The sequence below is a fragment of the Halichoeres trimaculatus genome, unplaced genomic scaffold (assembly GCF_033239565.1).
Source record: "Halichoeres trimaculatus isolate MK-OKI-2021-1 unplaced genomic scaffold, fHalTri1.1 fHalTri1_scaffold_10, whole genome shotgun sequence".
NCBI lineage: Eukaryota > Metazoa > Chordata > Actinopteri > Labriformes > Labridae > Halichoeres > Halichoeres trimaculatus.
In genome coordinates this window covers 25,317,948-25,343,977 of record NW_027437187.1, presented here as the reverse complement: position 1 = coordinate 25,343,977, position 26,030 = coordinate 25,317,948, and the positions used below count along the sequence as shown (strand labels likewise).

Genomic DNA, 26,030 nt, shown 5'->3' with positions numbered 1-26,030 from the left:
TGTTAATTATTTGACATTAAAAGAAACAAGAAATAACGCTAACATGCATCACCATAGGTTGAGTTACGTAAGCTGAATTTCAAAGGCATTCTGAGGTAAAACAGAGTTTAAACTAGGCACATACAGAAATTAATCGTCATTAAGTGACAAATCCACAAATTAATCAATTGGTTAGTCGACCATAGAAAATAATTTATTTTTTTGCCCTGCAGTTTTTTTTTAATTTTGCTGCCATTATGAAATACATTTCTGCTTTGATTTGAAAAATCCTCTGTAGAGAAATGTCCAGAAATGTTGGAGAATAACCAACGGGAACTCAAACATTTTGGACTTCACATAATGATGTGAAGTTTTTACTTAAGTTTTGAACAAAGTGGTCTCTCACAGTTCATTCTCGGCACTCCAAATAAAAAAAAGCAATGACCTTTTCTAAACTACTTTAGTGCAACAGTTAAACTTTCACTTTTTCTCTCTTTAATGTCAAACAGGGGTTATGTCCAAACTCATAACTTTTATAACTCTATACCCTCTACACTGCAAAATCATAATTTCTTGCTTGTAATGGAACAAGACTTTGAAAGGCATCAAAATGTCCTTCAACATTATGTCTGAACAAGTGTGTGAAACCTGATAACACTCCGCAGAGGGTCAGAGCTGGCTGAGCCGGCTGCGCTGGCACTGACACTGCCACTGGCTCTGCGATTAAGCCACGGGAGCCATTTTGGAGCTGATTATTCATGGTGCTACTGTACTGATGTTCCACTACACTGAATTCTCTCATTAGGTCATCCGGCTCTAAAGGCCATTAAATTTTCAGTCAGTATGAATAAGTCAGAGAGTGCTGCCTGTGATCATGCTGTGAGAAGAGTCCCCAAACTCATCATAGGTGCTCCGTGTTAAAAAAAAAAGGAAAAAAAACTCTTAACTTCCAGCACGGGGGTAACATTTGCTCAATTAAATATGGGAGAAGGGCAGGGGTTGGCGGCAGGGTGGTTTCTTTTTTAGATTTAGAGCCAAGTATGTGGTGCCAGACAGCATTTCCAGAAGTATCGATCAGAGTTTTAGCTGTGGGTAAATGACTCCCAATGGGATCTCCATGGTAACTGGAGCAGTGCCAAGCAGCCGAGTGTCTAAGTGACTTAATGCAGAAATAAATCGCCATCCCAATCAAGGCTGTTTTATTTGCAGACTGGAGTGAGGCAATACGTCACCGGCAGTACGGCGCGTTTCTGTCGATAGGATCCTGTCAGATCTGCTGAATGCTTGCTGCATTGACGACACGTGATTTATGGTGTTTACTTCCAGGGACGGTTATTACAACTCAATGTGAGGTCAACAGGAAGTTAAGAACAGTCAACATTTAGGTCACTAGCTCCCTACAGTTCATCATTTTTGCTTTATGTGTTTTTTAGCTGAGATTTACCTATAAATGGAAAGCAGAGTGAGATGAAAATATGGAAAAGCTACAGGACTTTGATTTCTCTGATTTATACAGGCTGGTCATAAAAGAAAAACACTAAAGTTCATTTGATTTATAACCAGAGATCCTCTGCGACCAAATAAAAAACTGATCAAATTATGAACTGTAGAAAAATTGAAATTTATGACATCACCCAAAACATGACATCATACTACTTAGACCTCTGTCTTCCGACAGGCTGCACTTTAGGAACTGAAGCTTGCCTTTCCCTTCAACCAGAGTTTCTAGGTCTTATCTGATATCACCTGTGCAAGATGGTGGCCACACTAGTGATGTGGTGTCACCTCTTGTACAATGTGTGCAGCTGAGTCACACATCTTTTTAACCAAACAAGGCGGCTATTTGGTTTGGATCACTTTATTTAAGATATATGATTTCATGCAGTGTCCAGAGCCATTACTCTACTGACATTGTTAAGAGAACAGAAAACTTGTTCATCCGTCTAAAACGTTTTTATCAAGATGAATCATCCGTTTTTATATTAAATGCTCTTTTACACTCCTAACAGCCTTTTTGTTAAGGTTACAAACACAGGCCAACCTGCATGTTGTTTAACCTCACTTTTTAGTCCTTATTACCATCTGTGTTGGACCAAATCAGAGAGGAGCTTTGTGGTTATAGAGTCGCTTTGACTAGGGATGGGTACCTGATCAGGTTCTTTTGTAGGTACCGACCAAATTCAGTCACAAGTACCAGGTACCAATTCACGTAAAATCAAAAGCGACCATGTATAGGTACCTAAATGCATCCTTGTGACTTTGAGGGACTGGAAGAGTAGATGAATTTCCATTCTGGATGTGAAAACAGCATTGCAAGGTCATATGTTGTAGAATAAATGTGTTACATTGAAAAAAAAGAGATTTTATTACTGAACAAATTCACATTTTTTACCACATTGACACAAAAAAGTGTTGAAAATTGGCACCGTTGAGTACCAAAAACGATTGCCACTTACCGGGCATCAGTACTACATCGTTTCATATGTGAAAGGTACCCATCCCTAGCTCTGCCTCTCTTCACCTGGGGATACACGAAACACTTGAAAATACCATTTACCCTATTAATAACAAATATTTAGGCAAAAAAATGGCCAGACATTTCAAGGGGACATTTTTGTCATATCACATAACCTGTTTTTTTCATGCATAAAATAAATGTGCACTGTTACTGTAAACATCAACAGTTAGTTAAATTGTATCACAAACTGAAAATACAGACAGCAGGCTCAATGGAGGTTGGAAAGAATTCAGGTCGCTGGTTTTTCTCACATTCTGTACTTCATGTGAGCCTTTGTTATGCTTTCAGATCTTGGCTGATACATACTGTGAGTAAAATGGCATGAACAATTAATATTAATTGTATAATTCGTTTATTAATATATAAACGAATACAGATTAACACGTCCACATTAGCTAATGGTGTAAAGAATTACAGTCTATTGCTTTCCAACAAACTCAGACTTGTCAAGAATGACTTATTTACGAAGCAAACTGCACGCCAACTAGCTCCTCATGCAATCAGCTAAAAATCAAAATGAATCAGAGTCAGCCGTCAAAGAGGGGTATAAATAAGAAGAGGAAATGAACCCTACACCAGCATGTTTGTAGGTAGGTTGAGCCCTCTTTGCAATAGAAAAAAATTTTATTGGTGTTTGCTGGCGGCCAGAAAATGACCAGGGAAAACAAAGACGAATGGAGCCATTGACTTCAAATACGACCCCTTGAAAGCACAGCCAGAGCCTTATCCATCGCCATCTATTATATTCATGAGTGTGACCTGCAGGGGGCTTGAGGGGGCTCGAGGGGGAGGTGATAGGCGCCCACCTGCCCCTCTCAGCATCTAAGACACTAGCTGCCACTAGATCAAACAGGCCTCCTCGCTCCCCTCTGTTCTCCTCCTCTCTCCACGGCACAAGTCCCATATAGAAGGCGACTGACCCACTTTCCCTCCCTCTGTCTGCTATTACCTGGGGAAAACAGACTGATGTGAGTGTGTGCAAGTGAGTTGGGTGAACAAAAGCTTCTCATCTTTACTGTATTGTACAAAGATGAAGGAAAAACTAGGACTCCAAAGAAAGCATGTCATATCTTATCAGATGCTCATGCATGTAAAAACTGTTTCTCTAATGGCGTGTCACGGCCTCATCGGTGTTTCGCTTGTGTGCTGCAGCAGTAGATGTTAACTGAGCGCACTCATATGCGAGGCATTAACAAGGGGGATCTCATCGGGAGGGTAGCGTTGATTCCAAATCAACTAGACATGAGACAAATTTGCCAACAAATGGATGATTTGCCAAACACGGCAGGACCAAATGAAAGCAGGGATACTGCACGAATTCCACTGCGCTGGTGTAAATTGTTTACAATCCTCGGGGCTTTATAGGAGGTAGAGCCATCGCTCATTGTTTTCTCAGGATTAGATTGATATTGATTGACTCTGACAGCTAGCATCATGATACTTAGCGGGAGTGACCATTTCTCTTTCACCTCGCTCTGATTCTCCCTCTGTTGGCCCTTTTTGTCAGACTTCTTACCACCTCCCATTTTCTGCCTGCTTTTTACAACCCCCTATAACATGTGCTACATTTTTTATGTCCTCTTAACTCAAGGTCTTCTTTTCTTGCAGGCCTCACATGGTGACAGAGTACATGGGCATCAGGAATGAGAGCTTCATGAAGATAGCTGCAGTGGGAACCTGGATGGGAGACTTTGTCACTGCTTGGATGGTGAGATTTAAAGTGTAATGTAACCCAACCGTTATATAGCCTAATTTGCATTTGTGAGATGAAATGAGGTTAAATTATGCAGCACTGAGGCAGAAATTTGAATTTATGTTCTGCACTAATGAAATACATTATTTTTTCCCACTTTAGCCATGAAATAGGTGTGGATTTGTTAGAGGCCGATCATGTTGTTCACAAGATGTAAAATCACATTGTTCCGATGATCCTTGAATTTCCCTCCGGGGATTAATAAAGTATGTCTTATCTTATCTTATCTTATCTTATCCGTTTTAGCTTTCCGGTCATAACGCTCATTTTAATCAGACTGAACTTAAACCTTCAGCTGTATGTTGATATATGTTGACAGAACTCTGTTGCTAAACCTCAGACCAAATCTATTGACTCATCTGTTTCATTCCTAATGGAACCTAAATCAATGACATGACTGCATGCTGTAAAGAGAGACCCCTGGAAACGGTGATTCAGATCATTAACTCATGAAGGACCAGGCACCGAACATGAAGCGACAGAGCGCCCTATCATTGTAAAAGGAGTAGTACAAAATACTTGATTAGATTGGAAGAAAAGGTTGTCTCAATACTTAAAAATGCACACAGAGCTGGGTTTGTACAACATTTAGATGGGAATATAAGACACTCAACGTCACTTCATGATAAAACCATGACCATACACCCGTTGAGAGATTTTAAGACAAAAGACTGGCACTGGCATATTTCACTGATGCAGCCAAGGCAGTGTTAGTGTTTACACTGGGAAGAAAGAGTTATGAATATATATGAAGATATTCATTTTTCAAAGAGACTTGGTGTTTAGGGATGGGTACCTTTCACATATGAAATGATACGATACCGATGCTTGGTACCTGGCAATTGGTACTGGTACTCAACAGTACCCATTTTCTGTACTTTTTGTGATTATGTAACCTTGCAATGCTGTGTTCATGTTCAGCATGGAAAATCACTTACTCTTCCACTCCATCACAGTCACAAGGATGCATTTAGTTACCTAAACATGGTACCTTTTCCATGAATCGGTACCCGGTACCTTTGACAGAATTCGGTCGGTATGTTTAAGAGTACCTTATTCAGTACCCATCCCTATTGGTGTTAATTCAGGAAATTAAATTCTATATTTCTTGATCAACTCCACAATGTTGGTTTCATCGTACCAGTGTCAGTTTCAGTTTCTATTTCTGTACCTTCAATTGAGAATTTGATTTACAACAAAAAGCTGAGCAGGAGCTTTTCTGTGTGGAGTTTGCATGTTGTCGCTGTACATGCAAGTTTTTTTCTGGCTTTCTCCCACAGTCCAAAAAAACATGCTAATGAGGTTAAGTGGTCACTCTAAAGGCCCACGTATACCTAACGTTAAATATGGATACAGACAGAGCCTTCTGTCCATGCTCTGTGTTAATTTCCTCTATATTTCTGCACATTTTCATTCATTTTCAAAACTTATGGATCCAGGCAAAACGGAGCAGTACCACCGGGAACCAGGGGGGCAGTGTTGCTGTTACTACCTGATGCATAGTTTAGTGAGACACAGAAAAGAAATAACAATGGTGGAACTTTTTTTAGAAAAACTTGTGAGTTGGTGAAAAACTTATGCCTCTGTTTTTGTCTTTAATACAAGATGTGCATTAGCAACACCTTTTCCACTGTCGCCATGTTTGTTTTTCATGCTTGTTCGTTCATTAAGGAAGTGTAATTGGGCCTTTAACCACTCATAGGTGTTAGTGTGTGCACGTATGGTTGTCTGTTTCTCCATGTAACCCTGTGATAGGCTGGCAGGCTGTCCGAATAGCCCCTACCATGACCTTGCAAGGGAAAAGGGGTAAAAGATTAAGGATGGAATGTTTTTTGTGGACAGGAATGAAGTTGGGATTTATAAATGAACACTTTACAGTCTTTAGATATAAAATCATCTCTGAGGTTATAACTTTGTGTTGAATTTTAAAACCTCTTTGACTTTGAACACTAGTGCTCTTTAAGTTCAGCTCTGGCCTTTCTTAACTAAGTGTTCATTTTTAATTCCTAAAAGACTTGATACAACCCTACTTAGTTTTTTTAACACTATCAGAAATGTGTCTTTATTGTTATCAAGTGTGGACCAATAAAGATACTTCTCAAGTGTAACATTATATCTATAGGGGTTGATTTTGCTGTGGAGCATCCTGTGACTTCACTCCAGCAAAGTGAATCAAAACACTCATTAAACCTACCCATTTTATTTTCCTATCCGTGGTTCTATATAACCACGCTGTGAACCTGGAGAAACAATGTAGAGGGAATGGAGTGAAAAAAAAAACAGAAACTCTTAGAAAAAGACAAAAACTGTTGTCAAGGCGAACAGCTGATTTGCTACACTGCAGCATCCTTTTGTGCGCACACAGCTTGAACTTTTCTGGAGTGCATGTGTGAAAACAGTTGTGTTGTGTTTGATGCAGACAATTTGAGATGTCGCTATTAGCAGTTTTGCATGATATTAGGGCGCGCAAGTCAAAATAATTAAACAATTTGGCTGTTATTTGGCTCATATAGACTTGCAGGGCTGCAAGCCAGGCTCCTTTTTGTGTTTTCAGCTTTAAGCTTCTTCACTTAGTAAATTAAATCCTTATAGAGGATACAAAGTCCCCTCAGCGATTATAACCCCATACCCAAAGCCTTCTGTGTTGATCCTAGGGCTGCACGATTTTGGAAAGTGATCTAATTGCGATTTTTTTTTCACCAATGTTGCGATTGCGATTTAGCATGCGATTTTTTGGGGGGGCATTTATCTCCAGCATTATTCACTAAACACAAGCAATCAATCACTCACTAGTACGACCAATATGACAAAGGATACTGTCAACATATAAACAGTTTTTTCCTGTAGGTCAGGTCTGCATGTTAAGCTGTGATGAGATTAATGATACGAATAACATATCACATCACAGCAGAATATTGACTGATTGATTTAACTTCAAACCTTGTAGACATGTAATATAATTATGATCAAATACCTTAAATAAAATCAGAGAAAGGAAGAAAAGCACTGCAGAAAAACAGGCATTGTATGAACAATAATTTGAAAAATAACCATGAATCCTCTCCTCTCTGAATCCCAAACTAAATAAAGTGCAGAAATATAAATAAGACCTAATCTCTGGCTCAACAAGTAAAATATGTCAACATGTGGAATTCACTTTTCAAATGCACTTTTAAACGTTTTCTTTTTTTCTTTTTTTAAATTGCAGTCTTTGAGAATTGCGATGTCGGTTTAAATTTGATTAATTGTGCAGCCCTAGTTGAACGTGTGCAGTCTGCTACCAACCCCTTTGAGTAACATGTAGTTTGATCTATGAAGGGTCAGAGGAAACAATGAATGCACAAGGAGGAACAGGGAGTGTTGGAGGAGAAACCTTCCTCTGTTCATTTGTCAACACAAAGTGAAGAGGGGAGCTCCAGTGGGGGTGGACTACCTGTGGTGGGAGGAGTGGGGCTCTGACACCGGCATGCAGACTACTGAGACAACTTGACAAGCTCCCTCACTGGTCACATTAGTATTCTACAGTACACACTGCAGAGAAAGAGAGCTGCGAGAGGAGAAACGGGAGAGGAGGGGGAGGCGGGTGGAGGTGAGGAGTAAGAAACAGAGGTGAAGGGGAAATGTGGAAGTCTGGTCAGAGGGAAGGTGGGGAGGATGCAGGGAGTGAGGAGGTGAATCAGGGAGACGAAGGTGTGAGAGGAGGAAACTTGGCCGAGGCAAAGTGCTGATTCTAGAAATTACTCACAAGGTTTTTTACATTCCATTAATTCAACAAAGCTCTTTGAAGATGACCTCTGCGTCTCCTCGGCAGAGCAGATTTATGGTATGTCTGCACTCTGTGAATGAGCAGGAAGTGTCTGTTTTTTGAAATGCTGCATGGCCAGAAACATGGCAAGAGATCTCCTGATTCAAATCCTGTTCTAACACGGGCAACAGTATCTGCAGTGAGGCGCTTTATTGACAAACTGACCTTGGCTCTGCAGCAGCTCTCACAAAAAGAAGACAGGGGGGGATTTTCATGCTTAGGAATAAAAAAGCTTTTCATACAACTCTGCACCAATTATCGAATCAGAACACTGACAGTGTGAGCAGAAAATAAACAAGACAAAAACAAGACAATATCTATACACTGTAAACCCAGAGAAGTTGAGTTTACTTGAAAAATACCTTAAAAAACTAAGTAATGAAATATGAAATATGAAAACTCACGTTGATTTTACTCAATATCTTAAGTATTTACAATTATTATGAAAAATCATTTTAGTGAATGTCTTTAATCAAATAAACCTGATGTGTATTTGTTACAAATTAAAATATTAAATGTTAAAAAAAATTGCATATCACTGTAAAACATAATAAGTTGACCTTACTCAAAACTGAAAGATGTGATATCAATAAATTTGCCGTATGAATTAAGTAAATGGAATAATAAAAACAAAGTTGAAGCAGATCTGAACAACTAAATTAAATAACATTTTAAAGTACAGCTGGGTCTCATATCCACAGTGTTCCCTCCTCACTCATGGTTACAAACACCATCACAACAAAAATCAGCTTTAATTTCATAACTTTAGTGACTGTGAGTGAGGAGACAAGGCAGTAGATATGAGACCCTGCTGTACATTGAAATATTGTTCTTCAGGGGGCACAGGTTGTTTGAGCCCCACGGCACTGACTGGTGGTTTGCGCCCCATGGCACGGGGTATTGTGCCTATTGACTTTTTACAGTGTGACTAATGGTTAATATATTAAATGAAATTTTTGACTGGATTATCATGCTATTTAAAACCAATTTGGAAAATATAAAAGATATATTTACTTATTTTTGACACAGACAGCCAGCCCACACCACCTTGAGCATAAATAGCTGATCAATGTTACAAGTAGCGCAGACAGCTGGTCCGTGCTTTTAGGCACAGACAAACAGTCTGTGTAATGTGGAGCACAGACAACCTGTGCCACTGCTGCACGTCTAGAAGTACAGCAAGGTCTCATGTCGACTGCGTTCCCTCCTCACTCACGGTTACAAAATGCAGTCACACAAATCATCAGTTTCAACACTGAAAGCTCAGACACTTATGTAAATTAAACCTTACTAGCAAATTTTAAGTTTTAATAGCTTAATCCAATTAAGTAATTTGAACTTTGGAGTTTACGGTGTAAGATGTATATTTGTGCAGATTGTGGATGAACACATATCTTCTTACTGACTACAGAGCTCACTGAAACTCGTCATTTTTGCATTGAGCATTATTGCATTCCTTGTTATTGTAACAGCTTTTACTCTTCTTCAAAGAGTGTGGGTGATTTTGGGGTCAGGGACATTTTCACATTGGAACATAAAAAGTTATCTTTCTTAAATTTTAGCTTCACGGTTCCAAGCACAGTGTTTTTTATTAGACCGATGATGGCCTGGAAGTGAATGAGAAGAAATGGCCTTAATGCAGATTTGGCAGCAGAAACGGAACAGTGAGGGTGGAAAGTTAGGGTTTCGTCCAGTAGAAGTAGGATGAAGAGGGTTCATCGCATGATGGGCTATCAGGGAGAACTGAGTGTGCTTGGAGAGCTGCTCTGAAAGGTGGTAAAGGTGATGGCAAAGCTGTTAAAACATTTCAGTAAATGGGGAGATGTAATTCGAGCTAAGGCCAAAATAAAGTTCGAAAACAAACTTTTTGTTTCCTTTCTCTGTCTTCTTTCCTCAGATCTTTTCCCCACTCTCCTTTCAAACATCTCTCAACACTCTTTCTCCTCCTCTTCTCTTTCTTTCTCCTCCTCTTCTCTCTTCCCTCGTGTAAATTGGGGGAGTAAGATGAGGTTGAGGGTACAGCCCAACCCAAAGGGAGTAAGGCTTCTAGCTCTGGATCTGCCTCTGACACCTCTCTCAGAGTCTTCTCTTGATGTTTCCTCCTCTTCTGTCTTCTGTCTTCTGTGTTTGGATAGAGGAGGTGATAGCTAGTATGGAGGGGGCAGGTTCTGAGACACCAGAGTCAACAGTTGACTCTCCTCAGAGGTGATAACACCAGTGATGTTCTGACTTTTGCTGCTTATTCTATCTCCATCTATCTTTGTGAGTTGTGAGAAACATTAAAGGATATTAGGGCTTGTACGATATGCTATTCTTGTGATTCGATTCTACTGCGATTCTGAGGGTGCTGATTCGATTTGAATTACGATTCTTCAATATTTATGGGTTTTACGATTTTTAGTTCACTTTTTACACCAGACCAAGTGAAAAAGTTAATTGATGATGGTGGGGCTGGGTATTGCTAAGAACCTCATGATTCGATTCGATTTAGATTCTTAAGGTTTTAATTCGATATTGATTTGACTTGATATTGATTTAATTGCTTTGATTATCGATTTTCATGGCCCATATGAACACTTTGTACGTTACCTCACCTTTTGGAGCAATAAAACAACCTAAACGTCCGACTTTGAAACTGATGCTTTGGCTGCCATTTTTTTGTTGGTTGGTCTCCCACGGCCCTCGTCCACACAACGGGAATAACACGCATACTCCCCCCATTTGCCAGGAGATGAATCGATCCAGAGGAATTGCTGAATCGATATTGAATTGGGCAAGACAATATTTTGATGCATTGATTCATCAGTATTTTTACCCACCCCTAGATGATGGTAATGTCTACAGACTGTATCAGGAGCCATATTTTTCCATAAAATGTACATCACGAGAGTCAGGGAAAAACATTTTACCCTCTGCTGGAGAAAAGTGGTAACTTTTTTCCAATCCAGTTTATAAACAAAGACTGAAATGAAGAATTTGAATTTGAAGAAAATAAAAAAACTATTTTTGACAAAGAATCCCAATTTTATTTTTTAAATAAAAAATCCAGATATATCGATTTTCAATTTTTTCTTCCACCCCTACACCCCAACAGGCAACATGACTGAGTATGTAACTTGTTAATAGAGGATATGAAAACCAGAAGAGATCCACATCTATCATGTTGGCTGTTTTGATTTAGTTTTATTTTAAGATTGGTTTGCTAAGTTTAACTCAGCAAAGATGAGAATTATTGGAAATACTGTAGAATAGACCATAATTTACTGGAACCAAAATCTTCAACCAGATCATCTTCTCTTCACTTGTGTCTTAGATTCCATTCTTCATTTGCTCAATTCTTTTTAAAGGTTAGGAGACAGATCAAAAAAAAAAAAAATGTTAATGACTGTTTTTCCTGCTTTGCAGAGAATAAAGGACTTAAAACTACTAACAACTGAAACCCACAGCTTTCACTTCATGTCTGTTTTAATCAATTCCTCCAAAATAATATGGATAGGAAATGGTTACATATTTTACACGATGCCTTGCCAAATAAAGAAAGGGGATCTATAAAATAGAGAAAATAAAAAAAAATCTAGAGGTCTTGTGTAGCTGCTGTGGTGGGCCCCAGATTGCTGGATCTGAAACAAAGTGGCAGTGCTGTAGAGCAAGAATTGAAACCTATCTGCTCAGGTGAGAGCAGACACTAAAAATGGGTCTGGTGGAGTTTAGCTGTTAGATGTGCCTGTAAGAATGGTATTGTCACATTCGGTTTAGGACACAGAGCCAGATGTTTGCCCTGTGTGCTAATGTCCCCTCCAACTTTGTGCCAAGCTAAGTTCAACCTATCACTAGAACTGTGAATTTTAATAAGTAAGTTCAATATTCACTGAAAGAATGTATTTTTCCTGCAGGTGACAGACATGATGCTCCAGGATCAGCACTACCCAGACTGGGGCAAAGCAGCAAGAAGGTTCTGGAAACAAGGCAACAACCGGATCGTTCTCTTCTGGTACTTTGACTCCTTTCACGTCTGTCTTTGCCTAAATGTGCAAGATTTCACTCCAATTTTTACTCCCACTAACTTTGGTAATGCTTCTTATATTCCTCCAAGGCTCAGGAGATGAGTGTGTGAGTGTGTGTTGTGCATACATATGTAGTCTCTCCATCCCCGTTGCAGGGCAACACGCAGTCAATAGCCGTGTTAATCTTCCCTCACTCAGTGTCAGCACCTTTAATTAGAGGAACAGGGTGAAAAATCAATGGACACAGCAAGGTCGCGGGGTAAACCATGGCCCTGCCTTTTACTTCTCGCACCACAAGCTGTGACCCTTAAATAAGTGCTAAACAAACGCTGCACACCATGTCTGATACGCCCATTACAAGAGGGTCGAGTAGAAACGTTCGCCTGTTTAGATGTGTTACACCACCAACGGATGGTCCCAGCAGCATTCTTCCACTAAAGTGTCTCAGCGCTGTCAGTCAAATATAGCATACAAACGCCTCTCCAGTGGCTCCATTTAGGGTCACAGTAAGAGGTGAAGGATATGTGAAGAGGAGGAGATGGCTGACGCAGTTTGACTTCTGTTTGATATGTAAGCAGAAAGCTAAAGACGCTGACATCTCTGACTTCAAAGACGTTAGACGTTAAAAATTTCCTTTTGCAGGATTGATTCACCTGCGACTGGAATGCAAGCAGCCAAATTATCCCACAACCCCTTCTGCAGCCCTTCATTTTATTGACCGACGCCTTGGCTCACACTGTCACAATCAATGCTAGATTTGACGAGCAAACGCTTAAAATTCAAAGCTTGAATTAAGATTGTAAAAGTGATGCTGAATGTGCTTCGTCAATATTGGCTTAAGGGTTGTGCCAAATTGTAAAAACCGGGAGCTGAAAAAAAAAAAAAAAACCCGCTGTGGAATAATAAAACCCCCAAAATGTTTCCCTCTAACTGCTGGAATGGGATGAAGCTGGCAGTCTGTCTCTGCACTGCAGCTAGCTGATGTGTGGAATGAGAAGGAACACAACGGCACAGAAACCAGTGGGTGACGCTGAGACAGAGTAGACAGAGAATAATACCGACCCTTGTCGTTGTGCCTCGCCTCATACGGCTGAGGATTTTCCCTTCCAGCAAAAACTGAATGCAGAATTACAGCAGAGTGGTGCAGAACACAATTCAGAGAGGGATAACAGCAATCACTGTATCCAGGTAAAATAAAACATGATATGTCAGATATGTAAATTTATGGAAATATGTTCACTGTATGGTTTGAATTGCATTCTATCTGCATCCACAAACAGTGTACCTCCGTGAGCATTCATCTTCCTGGAAGCTTTATTGGCTCCCATTTTTCAAATCAAGGTAAAATTGTTGTTCGATACATTATTGAGTCCATGAAAAGGAGAAACCGAACAGCACTTGATTTATTCATTCCTTCATTTTACGTGTGTGAGGAAGCAAAACAGTTTGTCTTCCAAGAAACAGAATATAAACTTTGCAGCTCATCTGGTCTGACACCATACCACAGGAACATTGATTTATTCGTATTTTTTAGAGAGCTTTTACTTTGGTAATTTAAAAAATGTACTTCTTTCCTGCCTGACCCACATCTACTGGTCTCTATTGACATTTTCCTTCCTTTTCCTGCTCCTACTGCTTTTGCTTTCATTTCTCTACTTCCCTCTCCACTGGCTTTTTCCTTCCTTTCTCCTCTCTCCCTTTCCCTGCTTTTCCAGAAGTCTTCTTCCTTTCCTAACCTAGCCTTCCTTACACTGTTGTCCTCCCCCCATCCTCTTTGAGTCATCTCTTTCACCTCACTTTTCTCCTGGTATTCCCATTTTCTATGGGTTTTTTTTTCTGAATTATTGTACCTTCCTTCAATAATTCCTGCCTTCTCTCCATTTTCCTTTCATAATTCCCTCCATCTTATCTACCATCTATTCTCTCATTTCATTTCCTCCTCAGCCCTGTTTCCCCTCTTCACCTTTCCCTTACTCTGCATCCTTCCTTCCTTCCTTCCTTCCTTCCTTCCTTCCTTCCTTCCTTCCTTCCTTCCTTCCTTCCTTCCTTCCTCCCTTTCTTTTTCCCTTCCTTTCCCTTGTTTCTTCTTCTTTCCTTTCCTTTCCTTTCCTTTCCTTTCCTTTCCTTTCCTTTCCTTTCCTTTCCTTTCCTTTCCTTTCCTTTCCTCACTTTTCCTTTCCTTTACTTCATTTCCTTTCCTTTCCTATCTTTTTCTTTTCCTATCCTTTCTTTTCCTATCCTTTCATTTCCTATCTTTTCCTTTCCTCACCTTTCCTTTTATTTCCTTTCTTTGCCTTTCCTTTCTTTTCCTTTCCTTTCCTTTCCTTTCCTTTCCTTTCCTTTCCTTTCCTTTCCTTTCCTTAGTGTTACTTTTCTTTCCTTCCTTTCCTTTCATTTCCTTGCCTTTCCTTTCTTTTCCATTATTGTTCCTTTGTAATTGCTTTTCTACTTTTTCCTCCTCTCCTAACTTCTGTTTTCCTTTCCTTACCTTTTCTTTCCTTTCCTTACCTTTCCTTTCTGTCCTTTCCTTTCCTTTCCCTTCCTTTCTTTTCCCTTTCTATCCTTTCCTTTCCTTTCTTTCCTTTCGTTTCCTTGCCTTTCCTTTCTTTTCCTTTCCTTTCCTTTCCTTTCCTTTCCTTTCTTTGCTTTCGTTTCCTTGCCTTTCCTTTCTTTTCTATTATTGTCCCTTTGTAATACTGCATGATATAATGGTTGAATTTAACGTGTTATTTTGTCCTCTGAATCATAGACACATCCTCTACATTGACACAAGACTATATAATAATCATGTACCATTGGTTACCATATTGTGTTATATATAAGGGTCTATTTGCCTGTTAGTGGAGTTAGAGCCTAAAAACATTGTCTGCTGTACTTTTATTGTGTGACCTGAAGTACTTACTGCATGTGTATACCGTTCCCTGTTTCCTTACTGTCCATTTACTGTCATTTTCATGTTATTGCTGCAACAATAACCTATTTCCCTCAGGAAATAATTCAGCGTTCTGTATATCTTTATAAATCTGTCTTTCTTTCTCTGTTTCTGTCCTTTATTCCCTTATTTTTGTCTCCCTTCCCCTCTCCTCTCATCTCTCTGTCCTGTCCTCCATCCCGTTCCCTCCCTGCAGGACAGTGCTCATCTCCCTGACATCAGTGGTGGTTTTGGTCATCAGTACGGACTGGATCAGCTGGGACAACCTGAACCGCGGCTTCCTGCCCAGCGACGAGGTCTCCCGAGCCTTCCTGGCCTCCTTCATTTTGGTCTTCGACCTTCTCATTGTCATGCAGGTAGGCTGCTCCCATGTGGCCAATTAAAACCAGGGAGCTGGGACGCCTCTTGGCTTCTCCTGCTACCCATCTTGCCAGCTCCCCTTCTTCCTCCCTCCTCCCTCTTTAGTCATCAATGGGGCACTGCGGCACAGAGCAGCGAGACTTTGGTGTTTGATCGCTGTCAGCTGGCATGGACACAAACACACGGACACACGCATACACCCACAGATATATACTTAGAACAAACTCTGTTTACTCTTTTTTATATCTTTTTTTAGCCCTTTAATCCTTTGTTTTTCCCAACCTTATCCATGAACTCACCCAGTCCTCCCTTACTCCCCTGTGAGCTTAGTTTATTTTCTTTAATGATGACTCACTGGATATTTTTCAAGAGTTTTTCCCACTTTTTCTCCTCCCCACCTTCTTTTTTCCCACCCAATGTCCTCCTTCCCACGGGAGAGTGAGCATCAATAAAGCCTGTGTCAGTGCCTCATGAATATGCAAATGTATTTGTCTGGCAAAAAAACACACACAACCCAGGGAAAGAGAGTAGGAGAAGACATTTTTATTATTATTTCCATTTTTAACACCACTTACCAGAAGCCAGAACTGCAGGCCAAACATGTATGTGGTTTGACTGCGAGCCTGAATCAACACGGCTCCTCCAAAAGCTTAATGAGCATATTATGTTTGTGGGTATTAGAGGACACACTGCAAACCTCACATTTGGTGTAATCCTTAATATATGTTTCTTCTGTGTTGGTTATGCTAATTACAACAAGCTTCCTCTAGTGTTACTGATGTAGCAGTCCACAGGAACCTGGCAAAGACACCACTATATTTACCATGGTAGCATGTATTACTACAACAGTAGCACTAAAAGTGATTCCTAGATGCTCTCATTGAAACAATTCATTATTGTAAGCGGGGCCTCCAGCTGCTCGGCCCGGTAATTACTTCACTCTGTGCTGTTTTTCTCATTCATTTACCCAATTATTGTGATTATGCAGATATATAGAAACAGCTCTGTGCAAGCGCTCCCTCACAAACATGCCTGTATCTCGCTGAGACCAGCTTATTTTTCCCGCTTCCAACAACAGCCACAGACCTGATGTGACATGAAGGGCACGTTCCTTGTTTTGACATCTCCGTTTCACTCACTGTGTCGGTCTGAACCCATGGCTTCCTTTCCCGTTTAACTCAGCGGTATATCATCCCACCACTCACATGGATCTGTTTACGATGCACCCTCCTCATTTTCTGCACACTGTACAGCAAGCATGTTTACTACGTGTTATTTATGAGTGCGCCGGAACACAGCTCGGGCAGTGATGTCCACCAGTCAATAAAACTTCATGCAGCCTACAGCTTCATCCAACCTCTGTGTTTGGAGCACAGGGTGCCATAGTTAATCCCCCATCTTCATGAGAAAATATGGGTGCTGTTGTTCACAAACTAATTAATGCCCCAATTACTGACCTGTCTGGATTTGCCTTCGAGCTGGGTTTTACTTTTTTCATAGTTTCGTGTGTAATTGTTCTCCAGCTGAATGTCAGACTTCTGCGTCTTTTGTGTGTAAGCATACACATTAACATACCGAGATGATAAGCTGATGTACCCTGCCTGTTTACTCTTCTTATGTATAGAGACTCATTATTTCGTCTAAGGAAAGTGCATGGCTTCGAACGTCATGCCTGTTATTGCTCTAGCAACAGATACTGCCTCTATGGAAGAGGAGAGGAGGACTTAATTAATATCCAGGGGGCCATCACCAAGCTGTTAGGCTCCTCACAGATATTGGCATGGGACTCTCTGGATCACATGAGGATATAGTGAAAGCAGACATGCTGTAATGTGATGCAGTGGCTGCAAGTAATAGGGAAAAGAGGGGAAATGTAGCTCATCTAAAAATGAAATCGCTGAAATTATGAGCCTTATTTTTTTTTCTTTCCTGAAATAGAGATGACAAAAGCTCATTTGCAAGATTATTAAATTGGCGCAGCAGAAAGGAACATTTCTGAAACATTTAAATTCTCTTTGTCACGTCTCTGTGTCATCTTAATTACTTGCTTTGATTATATTAAGTGACTAATTGCAGGTGGTGTTTGAGGACATTTATTAGCTTCGTGAAAACAAACTTTTCACTCTGAGAGTAGTTAACAAAATTAACACTATGTATCACTGACTGTGAAACAAACACTTGTGTTACTTGCGTTGAAAAAAACACACGTTCTTTTTGCAAAGGGAAAATTTTTCTCATAAGATTTTACAAAACCATGACTTTAATATAAAAAAAGTCCAGGAAAACTCTCAAAGCAGTGTTTTAGAAGCTAAGAGCTTTTGTATACTTGCTTTAATGTAAACAATGGGTACAATTGATTATTTTTGGGATGCAAAAATGATGCTACCTTTTAACTAACTGATACAATTTTAGAAGTGATATTTTTTTTATTATTGATTTAGAAATAAAGTAAAGAAAGTAATAAGTTCACTTTTTGAAGATCCCAGATTTGCAAATGAGGAAGAAATATGCAAATTATTTTTTTCTTGCCAACCATAAAATGTTTCTCCTAAATTTAATTTCTTACACTTTTGCCATGTCCACCTCATTAACAGTTGGCACTGCCATTTTCTTAAAGTCACCACCCACTAGATACAAACACACATGAGCAAAAGGAGCAAAATGACAGCATGGGGTCAGCTTCCTGCTGTCACTTTGGGTGCCTGTTGATGTGACACACTTTACATAAGCACACTCTAAAGGCCTGCCAACACACCGTGTCATCTGAAGTCTGCAACCATGTTTGACCTGTGGATTCTCCACACAGAAATAATATCAGCTGAAATGAGAAATTCCAGTGAAGTGTTTGACATCCAGTGCAGCACCATACATGTTTGACATTTGTCATGCAATGTGTTTCTCAAATTTGTTCAATTTTCTACAGCTGAGGCTGCATTATTACAGCAGGGAGCTGTATTTCAATGTGCATTTCAATGTATGTGCGTGTGTGTGGATGTGTGTGTGTCTTTCAGGACTGGGAGTTCCCTCACTTCATGGGTGACCTGGATATGAATCTGCCAGGAATGTCAACGACGCATGTAAAGGTTAAGCTTCCAGTCTGCAAGAGAATCTTTAAAGAGGAGTATCACATCCACATCACAGGTACAGACTGACCCTGAAACAGCTGCTGCATACAGAGAACAGGGACACCTCAGTGTTTTATCACAAGTCCACCATGCACTACAGCTTTCTCTTCTTTTAATACCCAATTTCATAATAACATGAATACCCCATAAATCCCTGAAAATGTTAAAAAAAAAATACTTACAAACATTCTGTATGTACAGGGTTTTTTTTGTTTGAAAATGTGGTTATTTAGAGCAGAAAACATGGAGAAAGAAGGCAGGGCAAAGGGAAATAAGGAATAAAGGAAGTAAGGAGGGAAAGAAAAAAGGAAGGCAAATAAAAAGGAAAGAAAGGAAGGAGGAAAGGAAGGAAGGAAGGATAACAAAAGGAAGGAAAGGAGGAATACAGGAGGGAAATAGGAAAGAGCTAAATTACTGATGGAATGAAAGCAGTGAAAACAGGATGCAGGGAGGAAGAGGGAATGGAGAAGATGGGTAAAATGAAAGGAAGAAAGGAGGGAAATAGGAAGGATGGATGGGAACAGGGAAACACTGAAGTAAGAAAAAGAAAGACAGAAAAGTTACAAATAAAGAAAGGAAGGTTGGAAAGAGAGAAGAAAGAAAGAAAGCCAATGGAAAGATAAGAGGAAACAAAAAATAAAAGAAAGCCAGGTAAGAAAGAAATTGTCAGCATTCCTTTCTCTGCAGGGCTCTGAAACATGTCCATGAGAAAGTCCCGTCTTTGACCCATTTCTGACTTGTGTTCCAAACATACCTCCTTCGCTCTAGTTTTCTCTAGCTTCCATGTGGGAAAGGCTTTGATAGTTAAACCACAGCAAACATTCATAATACATGTGTAGCTGACGCAGGTAGCTCCAATGTTCCCTGCTTCTTGTCTTCCTCCCTGTCGTGCCAGACGCACATCTCATCATCTTTCACATCCCAACCTTAATGTACTCCATGAGCGAGTATATTTCCCAGTTCAAACCATCCTCCTTGTTTCTCCATTTTGCACCGCTTGCGTGCACACGGCATCTCACAACCATAAAGAGAAGGCAAAACCAATGTTCCTGTGCTAGATGTTAAGCAGTTCAAACGCTCAGTGATTCGCGAAAGGTTGTTAACCCTAATGCGTTGCATATCCATTAAGCATTATGGGAATGGCTCCAGCACAACGTGATTGGTTTAACTAAAAGCTTATTAACAGCATATCTCTGGCAGAGGAAGGGAGCAGTGTCACGAATACCCGCAGAGACATCTGCCTGCGATCAGTCAACCTGGGGAGATGGTTGTCTCATGGTAATGTAGTGATCTTGTTAGACGATACTATAAAGGAAGTAGCACCTGCAAATGGAGCTATCAGTCTCAATACATGAGCTGCATGCAAAGAGACAGGGATTGCTGGTATTTGAACGTGACTGCATAGTCATCTGTCTGGATCTTTCCTCTAAGTGTTGTTTGGAGAAGACTTTCACTGTACATCTGTCTGCCTGTCTGTGAAGTGATCTGTAAAGCAGGGATGCTTTGTTACTATTTTTTCATCCACGAACCTACAATATCCAGAGTATTGACCTAAATCAAGGCTTTCTTCTTATAACATTTTGATTAAAAATTAGAAATATGGATAGAAGTACAAACTGCTGACTCTCACCAGCTTTAACATGATGCTCTACTGGTAACTGTATTCTGTTGTATGTTATTGACACTTGATACTGTGATTTGTTTCTACCATTGACTGAATGAAAAGATGAGCAGTATGAACCCTCCCCCAAAACCAAGCTAAAAACTGCTGCTTAACTGCAGTATAGGCTACATAAAGCTCACCGCCCCCATGTCAACGTATTGGTAATACATAATTTGCCGCCATGATTGACAACTCTGTTGAAAAATGAGGCTTAGCAGTGAAGAGAAGGAACAGCAATAGATAGCACAAGAGTCACTGAATTTTTCATAACCCTTAAGGTCTGACAGGAAATCCATCAGTTTTTCGGACAGTGATGCCCCAAAGGATATTTGCTCTACCATCAGATCTCTACTGTGCATCCAGAGTTATATAATTTGTGCAAAACGTCATCACCAAGTGGCAATCTCTGGTATTAAAAAGTGAAGCCAATGAGGAAGTACTAAAAGCTGAAGTTCCTTGAGTGAGGACTATGAGAAAAAACCTACCTATTCCAAAAGTCTAAATTTTCCACAAAAAACCCTAAACATTTTGGTCTGACCAGCTAATTTCTTTAATGACACATGAACCAAGTGTGAATGTTTTTTAAATGTGTACTTCAACAGATAATGAGATTTGCATAGTTTAGGCCACAGTCTACTTGACTGACAGGCGGCACACTAGCTGTTACCAAGGAGGTTAACCTGCTTCAACTCCACCTCATGCCAGATTCACCAAAGCTAGGATATAACTGCATTGCCAACATGGCAACTGCTAATAAGAGTGACGAAGACCATGTAATGAACAGTCAATGGTCAACAAAACTGTGTGGAGGATTTGGCTTTACTTTTACACCACAAGACGAGGAGGAATTACATTGACAATATATATCACCAGCCACACCAAATAACTTGTGGGTTGGTTGTTCTAAGTACTGGGTTGGCCCTTGATTCTTGCTCATTTGTTAACGGTCTAGTTTGTTGTCTAATGTGTCTTTCACAGGGAAGTGGTTCAACTATGGCATCATCTTTCTTGTGCTGATTTTGGACCTCAACATGTGGAAGAACCAGATCTTCTACAGGCCCTATGAGTACGGTCAGTACGTCGGGCCTGGGGAGAAGATCTTCACGGTTGAGGAGCCAGAAACACTCAGCGAGTTCAACCACAGTACACTCACCTACGAGTGGCGCTCCACCACCATCAACCCCCGCACCAACCTGACCTACGTGGAGCGAGACATGTTTCTCCACAGCCGCTACGTTGGATCCAGCCTGGATGTCAAGTGCCTCGCGTTCATCCCGAGCCTGGCTGCGTTTGTCCTCTTTGGGTTCTTCATTTGGTTGTTTGGGCGATTTCAAGACAGCGAGACCTTCACGGAAAACCAGGACAAGACGTACGAAAGGATAAAGAGAAAGTCACCATCTGAGTACAGTAAGGAGATGGGGGTGACGCCGGAGGAGATGCATGTGACAATGTGTGACAGTCTGAAACGATCGGGGACACCCATGCTTCTATCAGTGGATGGGCCGCACTTTGGAGCGACGCCCTCTACGAACTCTACTATTTCTATGGAAACTCAAGAGACACATCCGAGCATCGTGATCGACTGTGCACCGCTGGAAGAACCAGCTGTTTCTTTTGATGTCAGCAAGCTCTCTCCTTGACCCTATGAGCTGCAGAAACTGTGAACCAAAAGATTGAAGGCAGGTTGGAAATGTCAATGTGTCATTCTCTCAGACACTGATCAAGGGCATCAGAAAAAAAGAGTTCTGACCATAAGAGATGTATTTGTGGGAATATATTTTTGTAAAATAATCTTTTCAAAAACCCGCTTCAATGGCGCCAATTCTGATAACTAACACCTTTTCAAACAGAATGCAAACTCTTAATTGACATGGTGCTTGCTTGAATTTTGCATTTTCATATCTGGAATTTTTCATGGTAAATTACAAAGCTTCGGTGCCTATATAGAGGAGTTTTTGTACAGCTGTGACAGCTGTCAAGAGGATTTTATTGTTTCAAACCAGTGTTACAGCTACACTAGTGCCTTTACATTTTATAAGTTGGTATACAGAACTGTCTATAACTAATGAGCAACGATATGGAAGATGTCCTTATTGCTCCCGATATAAATGTCTTATATATTCTCTCATATCATGCAGACAATTGTTACCTCATTTGATCCTCAGACTTTATGCATTTTAAGTTATCTTCCTCTGATGTCTCTCCTGCTTGATTCTCAATGCATAACTCTTCTGTGAAATGCTATCATTTAAACATCAATGTACTATGACGACCTTTTCATACTCTCTCACTTGATATCAGTTGCAGAAATAATAATGAAATCAGCAGAGATCAAATAGCAAACCAACAAGCCACCTCATGATTGCTTATGTGGCTGCCGCACCTGGACTGAATAGCAACTGAGTCAGACGGTTGGTTTTGCCCTTGGCATAAACATACCATTGAAGTGCAGGGGAGGCTCCTGCTCCAAAGCTCAGGGCTTCTTTATGTCTAGATAAACCTTAAAAGTTTTAGAAGCAGTTTTGAAGTCATGGGAAATGCATGAAAACATATTTATTTATTTATTTAAAATGTTATCCCACTGTTAAAAGAAACATGATTTGGAATGCAACTGAAACCTGCAGCATTTATCTTTCCACTGACTTTGAAAGTTTTCTCTGCCTTTTTAAATATTTTCACAAGCTTGGCAGTCTCTTTAAAAACGTATATTTGGAGGTTTTTGCCAAAAACTAGGATGCCCTTCAGTTATTTTTTGCATTGTGGAGATACTAACTGAACTATATTTAAATTACTAACCATGCTGTATTTTTCACACCAGTGAGTACTTTGACCAAAGGTACCAATAATACAGTGTTTTGAACACATACTGCAAAGTATATGCTACTTCTCAAAGACATATATGGTATACATACTTTAAAAAGATTGAAGAAGAGTGAAACTATTATATTCTAATGCATCACTCTGTATTATAATGGGCTGTAATGTTCAATAATGTCTTGAAAAATACTCACCCTTACACCTCAGTCCTGGGAAATTTTTGTTTTTTTAATACAGAGAAATGTAGCCTGGGACATACCCTCTGTGAGTCAAAATGAAGTTAAATGTCTTTTAAGTGACTTTTAATTATTTTTTTTTTCCCTTTATGTTATTCAATGGCTTAATAACCCCAGTTCTTAAAATTTAGGTCAGTAACAACAAAATTTGCTGGTTCGTAAATTATATTTATTTAATTAAAATTAATATAAGGACAGATGTTGAAACTATTTTGTTATATGAAAAGTATTTGCTTAATTTAAATTTGACGCCACATTTTTCAGAAAAGTTAGAACAGGGACATGTCACTTTTCTTTGGCATCATCTCTCAGTAAAGGTGATTGAAATGACCACAGGATAATTAACAGTGAGCCTTAGTCCATCTTACACAGGCTCCATCTCTCCTAAGTCACAGGCATTTTGGCTTGTGTTTAAAAGATATTGTGAGGGATTGGGAATGTGAATCTTTTTTTTTTTTTTTTCTTTTGTTTACTCAGCTTCCTGACCTTTTAGGGAATTAGGGTTGTAGAAAAACAGAATCAATAAGCAGTATAATAATTATGATTAATAAAAAATTCAACAATATTATGTTCCTTAAAAATGCAGTCCAAAGGCAACTTTAGTTATTCTGTAATCTATTTTTTTTTCAAATGTATTGATTTATGACAATGATATGCCCGTAAATACTGAATACCCAGCATTCGACTCTCAAGTCTCTTGAGTCTCTAAAGGAATCCAGTGAGTGTGTGTGTCTGTGTGTGTCTGTGTGTGTACTGAGACGAAAGCGTCCATTTGTATCTATAAAGGATGTTTTTTTACCTAATAGTGCATGTTGTGTGTAGAATGTGTATGCATGTGTGCACTGGAGGCTTGCTTGTTTTGTAGGTGTTTGCTACCACATTTGTTTTTGACAGAGGCCATTCTGTGAAGAGGTCACTCTATTTAGCATAATTTGTTTGCAGTGATGAGTTCTTTAATTATCCTTTTATACCGTACAGCTCTTAGGACATTGAAAATGAGTGTCACACCAAAGGGCAGAACCTTTTTTGGACTTGAAAAGAAGTCTCATCTGTTTGTAATTTATTGTGTTTGTCACATTTGAGGGTTTTTAATTTGTTGTTGAAACCGTTTTAATTTGTTTTTGTTCAAAGGATGACACATCATTCAGTTGCTGCGTGTTTGTGCTTTACTTAAGGAGATGTACGTCAGTTTAACCTTCTGTTTTCAATAAATTAATACATTTTTTACTTACTTGTTTTTTCCTGACTTTTTGTGGCATGAATATCAGATATTTTTAACAAGGTTGCTCTGGTTATGTAATTCCCAGAGAGAAAAGTTCTAGTTAATGTTTGTTCCATAAGCTTGGGAAATAGTTGCCTGGCAACAGCACAGGTCAAGCTTCTTGCAGCTACTGACCCAATTAATCAGGCAATATGAGAAATAATGATACTATCTTCACAAGGACACTTGCATATATAGCCTGCATGGGTATGACACCTGGCTCAGATTAGTAAAGCACAGCTCTGGGCCTGTCTGCAGGTTGATTTATGCTACTTTGCAATGATTTAAATATGTGTGAATTTGTAATTTGTTTTGCTCCATGGAAGGAATTGCATACAGAGCATGTAAATGTGCACAAAGGGTAAAGATTAGATTCAGATTTTCCAAGGTGGTAGAAGTAACAGCACTGTTTCCAACCAAGGTATCAACCTCTCTAAGGGCTGGCATGATAAATGCAGCGCAATATCTCACTGATTTTGTATCTTAACTTTTCACTTGATTTTTCCTTTAAAATTGTCCAGGGGCATAGCTCCAGGGAGGAAAAATCAGCCTGTTAGTTGGCCCACTTAAATTGGTCAGAAATAAAATGTTATTAAATTTATTGCAACAACATTTTGTATTGGAATTATTTGCTTTAAAAGAAGAACCTCACTATATTACGTATGACCCTCAGGACGATAGCTCTTAGCACCAAAAACAATCATAGAGCTCAGTATGGACTGCTATCTGAACTAATAGCTAGTTTGAGCATCTCTGATTTCCTAAATTTTGTGCCAGACAATGCATCCCTTTGTTAATTAACCCTAATTGTATTTTGCATTTAACACTCATTAGCATATTGTATCATGTTAATATATTTGAGATGGCAACTATGAAAATTGGCCTGCTTACCAAGCAAAGAATGCACTGCCATCAGTTTCATGTGAGAATGCTAATTTTGGAGCCCAGGGCACAGTTGAGTGGAGTGGGGCCTTGAAATTAGGTTGTGTTAACAGTGAAAATTAATCCAAATGAATGCCCAAGACTCACCCTATTACATTGCTTTACAGGATTCAAAGTTTGGAGTTAGCATGTGTCAGCTAACATTGAAACAAGTCCTTCTCCTTCTTTTTTTTTTTTTTTTAAACAGATGTTGAATTTAACTATTATATCACATATTCTTTCCCTTTTCCGCCTCATCTTTTCCTTCATTTCAACCCTTTTAAAAATCTTTCTTCATGCTAACACATCTTATCTGCTAGCTTGCTCACAGGTTAGTCACAGTGACTTCCAGGCTTGCTAGGTTTGAGTAGCAAATCGAATGCACTGCTGTTGCCAAGCTGTGTGTTAATACAACTTTATCAGCTGAAGTTGAAGTCGAAACTACAAGCTAACATTTTTCATTTGAAGCTAAAATACTTACAACATGCCATGGCAGCTAGCATGTGCTTGTGTCCACATGAAACAAAAGAAATAGAGGCTGTTCCTTTAGCTGAAACCGTTTACTTGTGTTTATATATAGAATTTTTATGAAGGGTATCTTCAATTTGGAATACCTTCGGTTATATTAGGCTATTTATAAAGCTGTACACAGTGCA

General features: G+C 39.6%; 1 protein-coding gene across 3 annotated transcripts in view; it reads left to right on the top strand.

Annotated features, from left to right (window-relative positions):
* tmem117 (transmembrane protein 117) overlaps nucleotides 1-24,398 on the top strand; it is a 58,995-nt gene extending 34,597 nt beyond the window's left edge. For all 3 annotated transcript variants that reach the window (XM_074678472.1, XM_074678470.1, XM_074678471.1), the window contains exons 4-8: nucleotides 4,106-4,205; nucleotides 11,949-12,046; nucleotides 15,188-15,347; nucleotides 18,363-18,492; nucleotides 21,118-24,398. In XM_074678472.1, coding sequence (XP_074534573.1) covers nucleotides 4,106-4,205; nucleotides 11,949-12,046; nucleotides 15,188-15,347; nucleotides 18,363-18,492; nucleotides 21,118-21,779 — 1,150 coding nt within the window. In that variant the 3' untranslated portion in view covers nucleotides 21,780-24,398. The remainder of the gene's footprint in view (nucleotides 1-4,105; nucleotides 4,206-11,948; nucleotides 12,047-15,187; nucleotides 15,348-18,362; nucleotides 18,493-21,117) is intronic.
* Nucleotides 24,399-26,030: the final 1,632 nt, after the last annotated feature.